This window comes from Maniola jurtina, chromosome 27 (genome assembly GCF_905333055.1).
Source record: "Maniola jurtina chromosome 27, ilManJurt1.1, whole genome shotgun sequence".
Taxonomy (NCBI): Eukaryota; Metazoa; Arthropoda; class Insecta; order Lepidoptera; family Nymphalidae; genus Maniola; species Maniola jurtina.
In genome coordinates, this window is record NC_060055.1 from 4,746,166 (window position 1) to 4,761,804 (window position 15,639).

The 15,639-nt window shown below is 40.3% G+C and overlaps 3 protein-coding genes across 5 annotated transcripts; 2 read left to right on the forward strand and 1 right to left on the reverse strand.

Moving 5' to 3' along the window:
• The first annotated feature begins 1,312 nt into the window (after window positions 1-1,312).
• LOC123879058 (origin recognition complex subunit 4) lies at window positions 1,313-15,045 on the forward strand. 2 transcript variants are annotated; one of them, XR_006798936.1, is made up of 8 exons: window positions 1,313-1,791; window positions 2,780-2,905; window positions 3,774-3,996; window positions 7,931-8,146; window positions 11,123-11,352; window positions 11,646-11,854; window positions 14,408-14,762; window positions 14,845-15,045. XR_006798936.1 is itself a non-coding variant. In XM_045926564.1 (8 exons), the coding sequence occupies exons 1-7, from the start codon at window positions 1,582-1,584 to the stop codon at window positions 14,676-14,678; spliced, it is 1,485 nt and encodes a 494-aa protein (XP_045782520.1). In that variant the 5' UTR covers window positions 1,313-1,581; the 3' UTR covers window positions 14,679-14,712; window positions 14,845-15,045. The 2 variants fall into 2 exon arrangements, 1 of the variants encoding a protein (XP_045782520.1); XM_045926564.1 differs by having other exon boundaries at window positions 14,408-14,712.
• LOC123879060 lies at window positions 4,336-6,683 on the forward strand. Its single transcript, XM_045926566.1, has 3 exons — window positions 4,336-4,809; window positions 4,975-5,078; window positions 5,985-6,683. Exons 1-3 carry the CDS (start codon window positions 4,527-4,529, stop codon window positions 6,600-6,602), a joined length of 1,005 nt encoding a protein of 334 aa, XP_045782522.1. The 5' UTR covers window positions 4,336-4,526; the 3' UTR covers window positions 6,603-6,683.
• Window positions 5,077-7,321, reverse strand: LOC123879059 (protein ALP1-like). Of its 2 annotated transcripts, XR_006798937.1 has the most exons (3): window positions 6,725-7,321; window positions 6,432-6,557; window positions 5,077-5,901 (listed from the first exon to the last, which is right to left on the reverse strand). XR_006798937.1 is itself a non-coding variant. In XM_045926565.1 (2 exons), the coding sequence occupies exons 1-2, from the start codon at window positions 7,160-7,162 to the stop codon at window positions 5,092-5,094; spliced, it is 1,248 nt and encodes a 415-aa protein (XP_045782521.1). In that variant the 5' UTR covers window positions 7,163-7,318; the 3' UTR covers window positions 5,077-5,091. The 2 variants fall into 2 exon arrangements, 1 of the variants encoding a protein (XP_045782521.1); XM_045926565.1 differs by lacking the exon at window positions 6,432-6,557 and having other exon boundaries at window positions 6,725-7,318.
• Window positions 15,046-15,639: the final 594 nt, after the last annotated feature.

Sequence of the window (15,639 nt, forward strand, 5' to 3'; positions counted from 1 at the left end):
TGGCATGTACCTACATACACAAAATTAAAATAACTATTGTGAGATTACAATAATACAAAACTAGCTCGTGTGTAGCGTATCAAATCGATTTATGGAGCCCACGCAATGCGCAGCAAGGAGTGTCGACACATGCGCAGATAGATTTAATAAAACTATAAATTGAAATAAATTACATGCATTTATCTATACTAATATTATAAAGAGGAAACCTTTGTATTTTTGTATTTTTGTATGTTTGTATTGAATAGGCTCAAAAACTGCTGGACCGATTTCAAAATTTCTTTTACCATTACTTAGAGGGATTCTTCCGAATCCGTATAGGCTATATTTTATCCCGCAAAATAGATAGGATTTTTCATGGTAGTGAAAATTGTGGAGTAAGGCGTCGAAAAAACTGCCGTACGTTAACGATTCTCGCGAACGCTGCCTAAATGGTTAGAGATGTATGGTTGACTTCTATAGAAAAGTTGTAGAACTCAATAATTCCTACAAAAAAGTCCGCGATAGTATAAACCAAACATTTATATTTTAGCCATTATAAGCACTTTTCCATAGAATAAAAGTAATTAAAATTATTAGCCTATGTTTATTGATCATATTAACGTCAAATACTAATCCTTATCCAAATAAACTATTTATTGAGCAAGATTGTTTCAATAGTTATAAATTACTTTTTATTTTATTCCAATCGGACAATCCATTCAAAAGATATTACGAATTTAAAATTGTAATTGGTATTAAAATGAATGATGGTGTCGCACGACTCGCGCGAAACCGCAGGGGTTCAGAGAGCTTAAAAAATAAATGTCCACCCGTGCGAAGCCGGGGCGGGTCGCTAGTGTAAGATAAAGACCAATGTTATGTATTTTATGACCAAAGGTTATAATATCTAGTTGGTACTATTGTTGGTACTATTTGAAAAGGAAAAGTTGCCTAGCTAGGTAAGCCTTATTTGAATGACCAACCATTCAAGTCAGCGCAATAATTGTCTATGATAGATAAATAACGTAAAATCCATTTTGTTTTTGAACGCAAAGAAAAAAACTTTGGCTGACCTTCAACCGACCTGTCAGTATTGGTCGGACTTCGTCTGTGATGGCGTTTGCTGGCGCGCGTGCTGTGCTTGTTTGGAGTGTTTTTTTTTGCTAAGAGTGGCTGGTTTTTGTGTTAGTTGGTGTTTTTTGTGGTGGGACTGACTGGGAAGCGCTCTAAAGGGGCGCTGCGCGTATGTCGGCGGGCGCCGGCACAGACGGAGTCCATACTTGTATAAATTCAATAACTTGAAAATATCACAAACTTGACATTGGCTAATCAGAGTAAAGCCAGATTTAAAGAAAAAAAAAAAAAGTATTGGTCAGTATGCTGTCAGTTGCTGTCAGTCATCTCAATCTTTTGTTTCTGGTCGGTGATCTCAATGTCAATGTCAAAAACTTGAAGCTGCGAAACCGCGAAATCAAAAACATTGAAAACGTGTTAATTTTTTGCATTTGTTGTAATTTTTCTCTTTTGAGGCAACAAACGCGCTGTGATTTCAAACCGTAAACATACAAATTAACGAACCGTAAACATACAAAACGAATTATGGACGACCAAAACCCAACACAATCAGCTTTGCATAATATGAAGCTAATAAAAAAGTATTTGAAGATTAAAATAATGGAGGACAATATCTCGTTTACGGGTCGTAAGTATGAAAGGGAACACGTCTACGATTTGATAGCACGGTCTGTTTTACACGGGGAGTCGCATTCAGCGCTCATCATCGGACCCCGAGGCTCTGGTAAGACTACGGTAAGTATCGTCAGCCTGTTTGCGTACACTCCTGGACCTTTCTTCACCCTTTCCTAAGGCTGCTGGGCTCGGCTTAAGGCTGCTTTTCCACCAGAGATGTGCTATGCTACGTTGCTATGGATGCGTTTGATATCCACCAATCATATTCATTGGTGCACATAGCTTAGCACTGGTGGAAACGGATTCAACTTAGATAGTTTTTTATATGGAAGGATGCGTGCTATGGATGCCTGCTAGGGGCCGTCGCGAGTGGTGTAGCTATGTGCAGGCACGGCAGGACGCGTGAGCGCCTCTCTCCTCACCGCTTCCTTACTATCGATACATCGCATAGCTCAAGCTGAGCATCTTTCTCGCGCAGCTACATTTTCATAGCGCATTCTCCTCGCACAGCTACATAGCTTAGTATTGGTGGAAAACGGTCACATGTTTTCGTAGCGTAGATTTCACATCTTTGTAGCATAGCTGCATATCACATCTCTGGTGGAAAGGCACCCTTAGTATTGCGCCCGCGCTTAAGTGGAGCGGGTAGGGGGCTAACGCCAAAAACAACGATTCATAATAGTTTATGAGATCTTTTTTTTTAATTTTGATATTTCTAGGTTAGTTTTATGTTTGAGTAGTTCAGGGGCGAGGTGGTTAGAGAAGTTGGAAGGTTAGGGGAACATCACTAATCTTTCCCCTCTCCCTTCAACTAAGAACAGTTAGAGACTAGACTAGACTAGACTAGACTAAATAAAAAAAGACCTGAACGAAATGTAATCATCCCAACTCCATGCATACTGGCAAAGCTGTGCCGCCAAGCAATTTAAGGTGCAGGTATGATGCTGTGTTGAAACCAAAGCATGGGTATAGTAAAAACTGCCATACCCCTTCCAGGTTAGCCCGCTTCCATCTTAGACTGCATCATCACTTACCACCAGGTGAGATTGCTGTCTAGTACTAACCTAACTTGTATCTGAATTTAAAAAATTGTACCTTGTCTTTGCAGCTCCTAAATTGGGTGCTTCACCAGGTGTCCAACAAAGTAGACTTGGTTAATGATGCCTATCTCATCAAATTGAACGGCCTCATACATCATGATGACAAACTCGCTTTTAAATACATCACTGCACAGGTATTTCTTTTTATTTTTTTAGGGTTCCATACCTTAAAAGGAAAAACGGAACCCTTATAGGATCACTTTGTTGTCTGTCTGTCTGTCTCTCATTCACTCCGTCTGTCCATCATGTCTGTCAAGAAAACCTATAGGGTACTTCCCGTGTCCTAGAATCATGAAATTTGGCCAGTAGGTAGGTCTTATAGCACAAGTAAAGGGATAAATCTCAAAATCGTGAATTTGTGGTTACATCATTAAAAAAAATTAAAACGTGTTTGAATTTTCAAAGTAAGATAACTATACCAAGTGGGGTATCATATGGAAGGGATTTACTTGTACATTTTAAAACAGATTTTATATATTTTTATGCATAATAGTTTTTGATTTATCATGCAAAATGTCCAAGAAATACCTAAGTATGGAACGCTCGATTCGCGAGTCTGACTCGCACTTGGCCGGTTTTTTACCTCGATGCAGGCCCTGCACAGAGGACTATCAGTGACATGAAAGGCATCATATTCCAGACTAGCTGTGCCCGCGACTTCGTTCGCGTGGAATAGTGACTTTTCGGGCAGCATATACTCTGTACGTTAAAAATGTTCGCCGTGATTCTTTAAATTGACATAACTTTTGTATTTATGAACCGATTGACATGAAATAAATACTAAATGTTAAGTGAAGCTTACTACAGTATATTAGTGAAAACCGTATCTAAATCGAATAAGCCGTTTCTGATATTAGCGTGTACAAACACACAGACAAACAAACAAAAAAAATTAATTATAATTTCGGGTTTGGCATCGATATAATAACAACCCCTGCTACTTTTTTTTATATATTTCCATTGTACAGACACCACTTTTCTACAATTTTAATATATGTATAGATGCGGCTAGAGAGTGCAGTCGGTGACAGAGTATTTGGGTCCTTTGCTGAGAAACTGAGCTTTATACTGCAATGTCTGACGAGCGGTGCAGACAGACAGTGCAAAACTATAGTGTTCATATTGGAGGAGTTTGACATGTTCTGTCACGGTGCACACAGACAGACACTTCTGTACAATCTGTTTAACATCACACACACCAATAAGGCGCCCGTGTGTGTATTGGGTGAGATTTATTTTTATTTGCACCAGAAAGTTGTAACAATAGAGACAACAAGTGTAAATTAAAAATTTATAACACCCCTGACAAGTAAAGGTTACAGTAACTAGAAAAGAGCTGATAACTTTCAAATGGCTGAACCGATTTTCTTGGGTTATAACTAAGAACACTCTCGATCAAGCCACCTTTCAAACAAAAAAAACTAAATTAAAATCGGTTCATTACTTTAGGAGCTACGATGCCACAGACAGATACACCGATACACAGATACACACGTCAAACTTATAACACCCCTCTTTTTGGGTCGGGGGTTAAAAAGAAAGTGGACAGGGAAGCACTTATCTCTATAGCCGGGTCCACACCGGACGATCCATCGCGCTCCGATCGCGCGCGGCAGCAGCGCGATCCAAAGATGCAGGCGGTGTGGACGTGCCGCGCGCGATCCATGCGCACGTATTGGAGCGCGCGCTCCCTACCTCGCGCGATCCGTGTGCGGTCGGTTTTTGTGCCAGCCTCAAAGGTGCCTCAGTTGCGTGATGCGCGCGGTGTGGACGGTTGTGTTGGTTCGCGCGATCCACCTCGCCATGGACATCTCAGAAAGTCGCCGTTTGATATCGCTTTATAAAGAATTTAAATGTTTATGGGATCCCAAAGATTCTAATTACACCAATAGAGGTGTTAGAGATGATGCTTGGTGTCAGATTTCTCGTGAAATGGGGAATAAGTCGATCGAGAACCTAAAGAAAAAAATGCGATCTCTGGCGGGAGGCTACAGAAGGGAGAAACACAGAGAGAAGCAAAGCCGTATAACTGGATCCGGTAAGAAAACAAAGCTACTTTTTATCTGTAGGTATTAAAATTATATATTTTATTATAAGTAATTACATCATAATATTTACTGTGGATTTCACGTGATTTCGCTTTTTACATTTAAGCTGTTAGAAATACACGTGGTTATTTTAATGAGTAACTTGTTTATTTCAGGTGCTCAAGATACATATAAATCAAAGTGGTTTGCGTATGATGACTTCGACTTTATGGCGGATAAAAATGAACCCGGAACCACACGCGATACATTGGAACATATTGTGAGCTATTAGTTTACTGATATTCATTTTGCCAAACTATTGTATGGTTTGTAACAAAGTGTCTTGCTAAGTGGGACCGTATTGTAGTGGCATTTTCTGTTGCTCTTCTTGGTACGACGGCCATCGGTTGTAGCGATTGTGATGGCGGTTCATTTCGCCAGCTTCCAGGTATTACATCTCCATTCTCCTGTACTGTATCAAACGTTCCTGGCGATATAAAGTTAGGATTACTGCGTAAGTAGTTATATAAATGAACCGTTGCCAGCACGACTTTAGTCGCAGTTTCTGGTTCCAAAAGCATAGGTTTACGCAGGACTCTGTAGACAGAACTAAGTACTCCAAACGCGTTTTCAACTACTCTACGTGCTCTTGACAGTCGGTAGTTGAAAATTCTTTCACAAGAACCCCTTTCCCGTGTACCATCGTATGGTTTCATAGTATAATCATTAAGCTGAAAAGCTTTATCACCTAGTATATAATAGGGTACCTCAATTTTATAGGGAACTTGCAATATCTCCGGTGGAGGAATATTTAGCTCTTTTTTTTCAAGTTTTTTATATAAATTTGTGCTTTTGAACACGCCTCCATCTGATATTCTGCCTTTAGTCCCAACATTCACATACAGGAACCTATAATTTGCATCTACTAATGCAAAAAGAACAATACTAGGAAATAATTTGTAATTATCAAAGTCGTTGCCACTATTAAAAGGCGATTGTATAGCGACGTGTTTGCCGTCCATCGCTCCTATCACGTGTGGGAAATTCCACTTATTCTCGAATTGCTGAGAAACTGTACGCCATTCTTCTTTAGTTGACGGCACCTGAAAATAAAGGAGATCTTAATTATAATATAAAGCTGAAAATAAGAATAAGCAGTAAATAGTAATAATAATTGTTGTTACAGGTAGAATCTGATACGACTGATGGGGAACTTGAAGTTAATACTACAGTGAGCGAAAACGAGAACAGTAACATTACTAGTGACACACAACCGGAGAGAGCCAACCACCACACAGATCAGAGTAGAGAGCAGAATGATCAGAATGCACAATCCAGTGTCCAAACAACAAACAAAAGAACAAAAAAAAGAAAGAAAACTACTTCTAATAATGCAGATGACATATCAGATGAAACTCTTTCAGAGGCTTTCCAACTTCTGCAACAATGTGCTCAGCCACCACAACCGGAAACTGATTCTTACATTGCTTTCGGGCAGTATATATCTACTGAATTGCGGAAATATGATGCAGTAACATTAGTTAATGTCAAAAATGCTATATGCCAAGTTATTTTTCAAGCTGACACAGGAAGATATGGGGATAGCAATTATGGATATTACACTAATTCATACCCTGGCACACCAATAGCATCCACTTCATCACAGTCCCAGTCTCTACAACCTCAAAATTATCCAGCTCCAATTCCACAGACATCACCGTCTGCTCATCTAGCCTCCAATTCATCGCAGTCCCAGTTTCTGAAACCTCAGGATTATTCACTTCCACAGTCACCACCGAATTAAATAAGTACCTACCTATATCATGTTTTCAAAAAATAATTAATAATTGTAAACATGTTACTTCTTTAAATTATGATTGTAATACACTACTTTTTTATTGAGTAATAAAGTATGGTTTTACTTACCTTTACATAATCATTTAACAGGTCAATGATGGCTTCACAAACTTCAGGAATAATTATCGATATAGACTGTTTGGAAATGCGGAACAGATACTGCAAACTGACGTACGAATCTCCAGTTGCTAAAAATCTCAATGTTAGTAATAATCTTTCCTTCACAGTAATGGCATCTCTATAATTTGTATCATTCTTTCTTAGCTTGTTATTTAATAATGAACACAATATCTCAAATTGATTAGCATTCATTCTTGCAAAATTGTGTTCAACTTTATCTGACACTAACTCTGCGTACAGCTGAGTCCCAGATTCCAAGCGATTTTTGTAAATTTGTTTCACCCAAAACCGTCGTTTTCTTTTTTGTGATTTTTTGCGCAAGCATTTAAGCAAAATAAAAGTTACTGCTGCAACGGCAAGACGCCGCCGTTGTACGTGTGACTCCATATCGTACAAGAGTTAGACTGGCTGAATCACGGATCGCCTTAGGATCGCTTGGAGCGCATATTTGGGATCGCAAGTTTCCAAGAGTGGATCGGCATAACACGATCCACGATCCACGATCCGCGATCCTGGATCGCGGATCGCGGGATCGATGGATCGTCCGGTGTGGACCCACCTTATCACACTTCACACTAATATTATAAAGGCGAAAGTTTGTGTGTATGTGTGTGTGTGTGTGTGTGTGTGTTACTCCTTCACACAAAGACTACTAGACGGATTTGGCTGTGGAATGGAGATAGATAATATCATCCTGGATTAGCCCATAGGCTACTTTTATTCCCGTTAAATTGTGATAATAAAATATACCCAACTAAGTTTGTTGTGGGCTCTTCTCAGACTTGAGCGCGTTTGGAACCCTCGTAGCTTTAGTTTTAAGTTTATGTAATCAATTATCACCACTTAACCCCCAACCCAAAAAGAGGGGTGTTATAAGTTTCACCTGTGTATCTGTCTGTGGCATTGTAGCTCTTAAACTAATGAACCGATTTTAATTTATTTGAAAGGTGGCTCGATCGAGGTGTTCTTAGCAATAATCCAAGAAAATTGGTTCACCCGTTCTTATCAAGTTATCAGCTTTTTTCTAGTTACTGTAACCTTCACTTGTCGGGGGTGTTGTAAATTTTTAATTTACACTTGTAGTAATAAATGATTTTGACTTTTGACTTTTTGATTTTTAAACGTACAAACCTGTATTCTATTTTATCGTTCCAGGCATAACAAGTCACTTAAACGTTATGGAGCTACTAGATAAACGAGTGAAGTCCCGATTCTCACATAGGAACATATTCATTTACTCCAACGAGACAGAAGTGGGTGCAGAGTGCCCCGTAACCAACTACAAAGAAAAGCTAGTTCAATCTCTCAGTATGCCCCTTAGCTTGGCAAAAAAAGATATGTCTGAAAAACGCAGAGGCAGGAAATCGACAGGTAATTTTTTTTTTTTTTTCTCCCGTCTGGCTTTTACAATGATTAGCCAATGTCAAGCTTGTAGTTATTTGTAACAAGTTAGCTAAACTATGCAAGTATGGACCCCGTCTGTGCCGGCGCTCACCGACATACGCACGGCACCCCCTTAGAGCGCTTTCCAGTCAGTTTTAACAATAAAAAACACTCCAAAAAGTCACAACACGCGCGCCAGCAAACGCCACCACAGACAAAGTCCCAGGTAATTTTTACTTTGTATCTATCCATCTTTTTTGTTAAGGGGCATGAGACGGGCCTGCCCGCGAAATTCAAATTAGTCAAAATTAGATTAAAACAAATTAGTCGATACTAGAGCTAATTTGTTAAACTGGACCTTTTCAAGTAAAGATTTTTATATAAACCTGTGAGGATGATACTGCCATTGGCGCAATTAGAATGCCACAAGCCCACATTGTCGTATTAAACTAGCGGCACGCTATGATGGCCGGTTTGACGTTTGTCCGCTCATGAAGTTCCGTATTAATTGATAACGACTTTGAAGGAAATAATTGTATTACTTTATTGACGATAGTGATGTGCAGAGATTCATAAATTTTATCGAATGTAGTTTTAGGTTTAGGACTCAAAATTTATTTATTAAATTGATTTCTTAAATGTATACAAGTGTAGAAAAATCAGTTTGCACCATTTAAGGGGTGAATGTACTTGTGAATATGAACAATTTTCACTATGTGGACAAACCTCTGAAATCGCAAAAAAATATCAATAAATTTTTAAAAATGGAATCTAATACGATCGTCACATAGGATCGCTGGCTGGCACAACTACTACCTCCGGCAAACTCGCGTCAATGCTCAATGCAAAACAAAGCAGTTTCGAATTGACGTTGCTTCGAAAAGTATAAACTGTCAGTGCAATGCGATTGTGATATAGTTTTGACCTGGCTTTGGATTTCAAATATTGATACTGCATTACTGTTGACCCTTGCTCGTTAATTTGGACTCTGTTCAAGCCCTTTGTTGTGGTTGTTGTTTTCGTCGATATGACCGAACGTACGCAGAGAACTGTTCTAAATAGTCAGACACGTGAGTTCGTAATACGCCTTCGTAACTATTTCGATCGTGAAGCTCAAAATGGAGGGCCAATTTTACCTATAACGTCAGTGGTTGAACGCGTAGCTGATGCGCTTAATATTGGACAACGAACTGTTAGACGGATAACTAAAAAAAAATATGGCGAGACTGGCACAGAAGAAAATAAACTTCACACACCAAAAAAGAGAAAACGAGCAAAACCAGTCGTAGGCATCGATAGCTTTGATGCCGATGCTATCCGAAGACATGTTTACGGCTACTATTTACAGAAGGAGTATCCAACAAGAAAAAAGTTGGTGCATTCACTGAAGGAAGCTGGATTATTCTTCGGTGGGGAAAGTTCTTTAACGAAGATTTTGAAGACCATTGGATTTCGATACAAAAAATGTAACAAACGCAAAATATTGATGGAAAGATTTGATATAGCGATGGCAAGGTATACTTTTTTACGGCAAGTGAAAGAAATCAAAAATTGGCAAAATGTTGTGTTCTTGGATGAAACATGGCTTAATGCTAACCATACTGTAGGCCGTTCTTGGAACGATGACACAGCAGCATCTACTTCCAAAGTTCCTGTAGGAAAAGGATCGCGACTTATAATTTGTCACGCCGGAACCATCAACGGGTTTGTCGAAGGTTCTCTCATGGCTTTTGCGTCAAAAACCACTGGAGACTATCATGAAGACATGAATGGAGAAAAGTTTACTGAATGGTTTACCTCAATGTTGTGTAGCCTCCCTGAACCATCTATTATAATTATGGACAACGCCCCATACCACTCGATGCAAATTGACAAGCCACCTGCCCAATCCCAAAAGAAAGCTGATATCGTCGCATGGCTTCGTAAAAATGGCGTAGATGCAAACATGAATATGTTAAAAGCGGAATTAGTACGTCTTTTAAAAGAAAACAAACCAACCAAGATCCGATACGTCATTGACGAAATAGCATTAGAACATGGGCACAGAGTTATACATTTACCGCCTTACCATTGTGAGTATAATGCGATTGAGTTGGTGTGGGCTCAAATTAAGGGATATGCTGCAAGACACAATACAGAACCCCCATTTACCACAAAAAAAATGCTAAAATTATTAGAAGAAGCTTGTGAACATGTGACTAAAGGAGACTGGGAAAAGGTTGTGAATAGAACTGTTAAATTAATAAGGGAAGATTATGAAAGAGATGTGAAAATAGATAATATTATAGAAAACAAACATATAATTATTAATGTATGTGATGATAGCAGTGACGACAGTGAAAATAGTAGTATGGACGAATCTGATTAATTATGGCCTTTTGTGGCACCTTTTTTGGTATCTTTTGTATTCATATGTTTCTTGTGTGCATATAAAGTATGTATATTCATTTTCGTTCAAATATTCAGTTCGTTCAAATAAATTAAATAAACATATACATTTTTGTTTTATTAAACCTATTTAATCAGGTACAAAAACAAAACTTAATTGTTTTTTGTTCGAGAATAAATTGACATTCCACATCACTATTGTAATGTGTCAAACCGGCCATCATAGCGTGCCGCTAGTGTAGTTTACAAATTGTGAAAAACCAAATTAAATTTGAACTTCGCGGGCAGGCCCGTCGCTTCCACCTTAACAAGGATCGCAAATATCGTCAGCATTAGTAAGTTCATTTGTCTCGTAACTCCCAATCTTCTCATTTAAATTAAGCAAGCATGTTTTTAGGATTCCAAACCTCAAATGGAAAAACATAACCCTTATGGGATCACTTTAGGGTCTATCTATTAAATTTAAAAAAAAATAGTAATTAGTTATTTTTGCCACTTTTTTTTCATGGTTTATTTTTCATGGTAAGTCACCATGAAAAAAAAAACTGTTATGTATGATCATATTCTATTTTTCAGTTAATATGGACGAGCAAATGGAAGTTGATGGTGAAATCCAATTTTGCATACCAGATGTCATCCTAACTAAATGCAAAACAGATAAAAGACAATTCCAGCATCTGGATTCCAGTTTTCTGGAAGATTGGAATGCCCACATACAAAGCTTGGCGAACGACCAAAAAATTCTGGATTCTCTGGAAAAATTGTACCACTTCACTGGCAATGAACAAACCTTTAAAGATATTTTGGTAAGTTAATAAAAAAAAATGGCGATCCACACTGACAATTTTCCCGACAGATGGCGCATAAGTGAACCGGTCATACACATAACAAAAATGTATTTTCAATTTTCGAAGTAAAATAACTATACCAAGTGGGGTATCATATGAAAGGGCTTTACCTGTATATTCTAACAACAGATTTTTATTTATTTTTATGCATTATAGTTTTGAATTATCGTGCAAAATGTTGAAAAACATACCCGAGTACAGAACCCTCGGCGTGAGGCTGACTCGCACTTGACCGATTTTTTTATTTCCAGTTTCAAACAGTGTCAAAGCTGTTACCAAACAAGCCATACATAGATACCACAGAGCTATGTAATGCAATAGACAGCGCAGTGTGCTCGGAGCATAGAGTCAAGCTCCTACAATCCCTGTCTATTCTGGAGTTGTCTCTGGTCATCGCGATGGTACACGGAATGGCCATATTCGACGGACAACCGATGAACTTCGAAATGGTTTTACACAGGTAAGTCAATCATTATCATCTGATCTGACGTCCGCTGCTGGACATAGGTGTGTGCTGGACAGAGGTTTGTGGTGGGCATAGGTGTGTGGTGGGAATAGGTGTGTGCTGGGCATAGGTGTGCGCTGGACATAGGTATGTGCTGGACATAGGTGTGTGTTGGACAGAGGTGTGTGCTAGACAAGTATGTGCTGGACATAGGTGTGTGCTGGACATAGGTATGTGCTGGACATAGGTGTGTGCTAGACAAGTATGTGCTGGACATAGGTGTGTGCTGGACATAGGTATGTGCTGGACATAGGTGTGTGTTGGACAGAGGTGTGTGCTAGACAAGTATGTGCTGGACATAGGTGTGTGCTGGACATAGGTATGTGCTGGACATAGGTGTGTGTTGGACAGAGGTGTGTGCTAGACAAGTATGTGCTGGACATAGGTGTGTGCTGGACATAGGTGTGTGCTGGACATAGGTGTGTGCTGGACATAGGTATGTGCTGGACATAGGTGTGTGTTGGACAGAGGTGTGTGCTAGACAAGTATGTGCTGGACATAGGTGTGTGCTGGACATAGGTGTGTGTTGGACAGAGGTGTGTGCTAGACAAGTATGTGCTGGACATAGGTGTGTGCTGGACATAGGTATGTGCTGGACATAGGTGTGTGTTGGACAGAGGTGTGTGCTAGACAAGTATGTGCTGGACATAGGTGTGTGCTGGACATAGGTGTGTGCTGGACATAGGTATGTGCTGGACATAGGTGTGTGTTGGACAGAGGTGTGTGCTAGACAAGTATGTGCTGGACATAGGTGTGTGCTGGACATAGGTGTGTGCTGGACATAGGTGTGTGTTGGACAGAGGTGTGTGCTAGACAAGTATGTGCTGGACATAGGTGTGTGCTGGACATAGGTGTGTGCTGGACATAGGTGTGTGCTGGACATAGGTATGTGCTGGACATAGGTGTGTGTTGGACAGAGGTGTGTGCTAGACAAGTATGTGCTGGACATAGGTGTGTGCTGGACATAGGTGTGTGTTGGACAGAGGTGTGTGCTAGACAAGTATGTGCTGGACATAGGTGTGTGCTGGACATAGGTGTGTGCTGGACATAGGTGTGTGTTGGACAGAGGTGTGTGCTAGACAAGTATGTGCTGGACATAGGTGTGTGCTGGACATAGGTGTGTGCTGGACATAGGTATGTGCTGGACATAGGTGTGTGTTGGACAGAGGTGTGTGCTAGACAAGTATGTGCTGGACATAGGTGTGTGCTGGACATAGGTGTGTGCTGGACATAGGTATGTGCTGGACATAGGTGTGTGTTGGACAGAGGTGTGTGCTAGACAAGTATGTGCTGGACATAGGTGTGTGCTGGACATAGGTGTGTGCTGGACATAGGTGTGTGCTGGACATAGGTATGTGCTGGACATAGGTGTGTGTTGGACAGAGGTGTGTGCTAGACAAGTATGTGCTGGACATAGGTGTGTGCTGGACATAGGTGTGTGCTGGACATAGGTATGTGCTGGACATAGGTGTGTGTTGGACAGAGGTGTGTGCTAGACAAGTATGTGCTGGACATAGATGTGTGCTGGACATAGGTGTGTGCTGGACATAGGTGTGTGTTGGACAGAGGTGTGTGCTAGACAAGTATGTGCTGGACATAGGTGTGTGCTGGACATAGGTATGTGCTGGACATAGGTGTGTGTTGGACAGAGGTGTGTGCTAGACAAGTATGTGCTGGACATAGGTGTGTGCTGGACATAGGTATGTGCTGGACATAGGTGTGTGTTGGACAGAGGTGTGTGCTAGACAAGTATGTGCTGGACATAGGTGTGTGCTGGACATAGGTGTGTGCTGGACATTTGTGTGTGCTGGACATAGGTGTGCGCTGGACATAGGTGTTTCGGGATCTGAAGCCCAGATCGAATGTACGCCGGAGTACATGAGAGTCACCGTACCCATGGATGGAGACAGGAAGCTGTCATACCTCGACCAGCTCAAAGGTAAGGCATCTATCACCTGGGTGCCTGGTGCACTACGACCGCCCGTTGTGCCAGATCCTTTTTTCCACGCACATGCAAACTGTGGAATCAACTCCCATCGGCGGTGTTCCCACTAGATAACAACAAGGGGTTATTCAAGGGGTGGACTAACAAATTCCTGAAAGGTCGGCCACGCATCGGCGGTTCCTCTGGTACTGCAAATGTTCATGGGCGGCGTCATCACTTAATCCGCCTGCTCGTTTGTTCGCTAAGGAAGAAAGTTCTCTTGTAGGGACTTTCACAAGGCACAGTCTTCCAATTAAGCCCGATTCCATCTTAGATTGCATCATCACTTACCACCAGGTGAGATTGCAGTAAGCCCTTGGCTGAGTATTTGAGTTTAAAAAAAACCCAAAAGCTTGATCTGCTATCCATTGAAAAATCGGTTTGGTATAATATGCATTGCGATTCAAGAATGACGTCCATTTTCAAATCCAAAATGGCCACCTTTTTTGTACAGCATACTCTTAGCAGCTCGTTTATACTATCGCAAGAAAACTATCATAAGTTTGGTTTTTCACTTGTTACAGATATACCAAATTCGCCAATACGAACTCTTCAAACCAATCCGTGCCGCGACCAGTGGTGCTGAAGGCATTCGAACATTTGGAGCTGCTACAGATCATAACCCCTTCAAAGAATGCGCCCCACAGTTCAGAAGACGCGTGCACGAGTAGTGTGCAGAAGGAGTATAAGCTTTACGCCCTGTCTGCGTCCGTGGATGATGTGAAGCAAGCCATCGCGAGCTACAGAGCACTGCCGACTGAAATTAGTCATTGGTTCAATAATTCCATTGACTGAGTTCCAGAAATTCCGAAATTAATCATTGGAACAATGTTTCTATTGACTGAGTTCTAGAAATTCCGAAATTAATCAGTGATTCAACAATCAAAATAAAATCAATTGAAATAAAACTACCAAACTACCATTTTACTTAAATATATAGGTACTTAGGATTGTAAGTATTCAATTCCATTGATTGAGTTCCAGAAATTCCGAAAATAGTCATTGATTCAACAGTTCCATTGATCGAATTACAGAGATTCCGAAATTAATCATTGGTGTAACAATTCCATTTGACCAAGATCCAGAAATTCCGAAATTAGTCATTGGTTCAACGGTTCCATTGACCGAGTTCCAGAAATTCCGAAAGTAATCATTGGTTCAACAGTACTATTGACTGATTTCCAGGAATTCGGATATTAAACCAATGACTAATTTCTATTGACTGAATTCTAGAAATTCTGAAATTACTCATTGGATAAATGGTTCCATTGAATGAGATTTCCGAAAATTCCGAAATTATTCAAGAAACTAACTAAGTTACAAAAATACAAAATAATCATTGGATCAACAATTCCATTGATTGAGTTTCAGAAATTCCGAAACTAGTCCTCGGTTTAGTAACAATTATAGGATACCTGCGACTTCGTTCGCGTGGATTTAGGTTTTTAAAGATCCCGTGGGAACTGTTTGATTTTCCGGGATAAAATGCCTATGTCTATTACAGGGACGCAAGCTACCTCGGTACCAAATTTCATACAAATCGGTTAAGACTCAGAGTATCTATCTATACAGTCCGACAACCCTCTTTTGGCGCGTGGCCTAAATCGGAACTAAAGCCGCCATCTTGAGAAGTGCACTTGTTGATAGTTCGCTGTGTCGGCATAAAGCTTGCATAAAGTGACAACTGCGCCCTCACTCGTGCCAAGAGAGCCTTGTCGGACTGTCGGTTCATTCTTGGTAGGTTTTTTTAAATTGA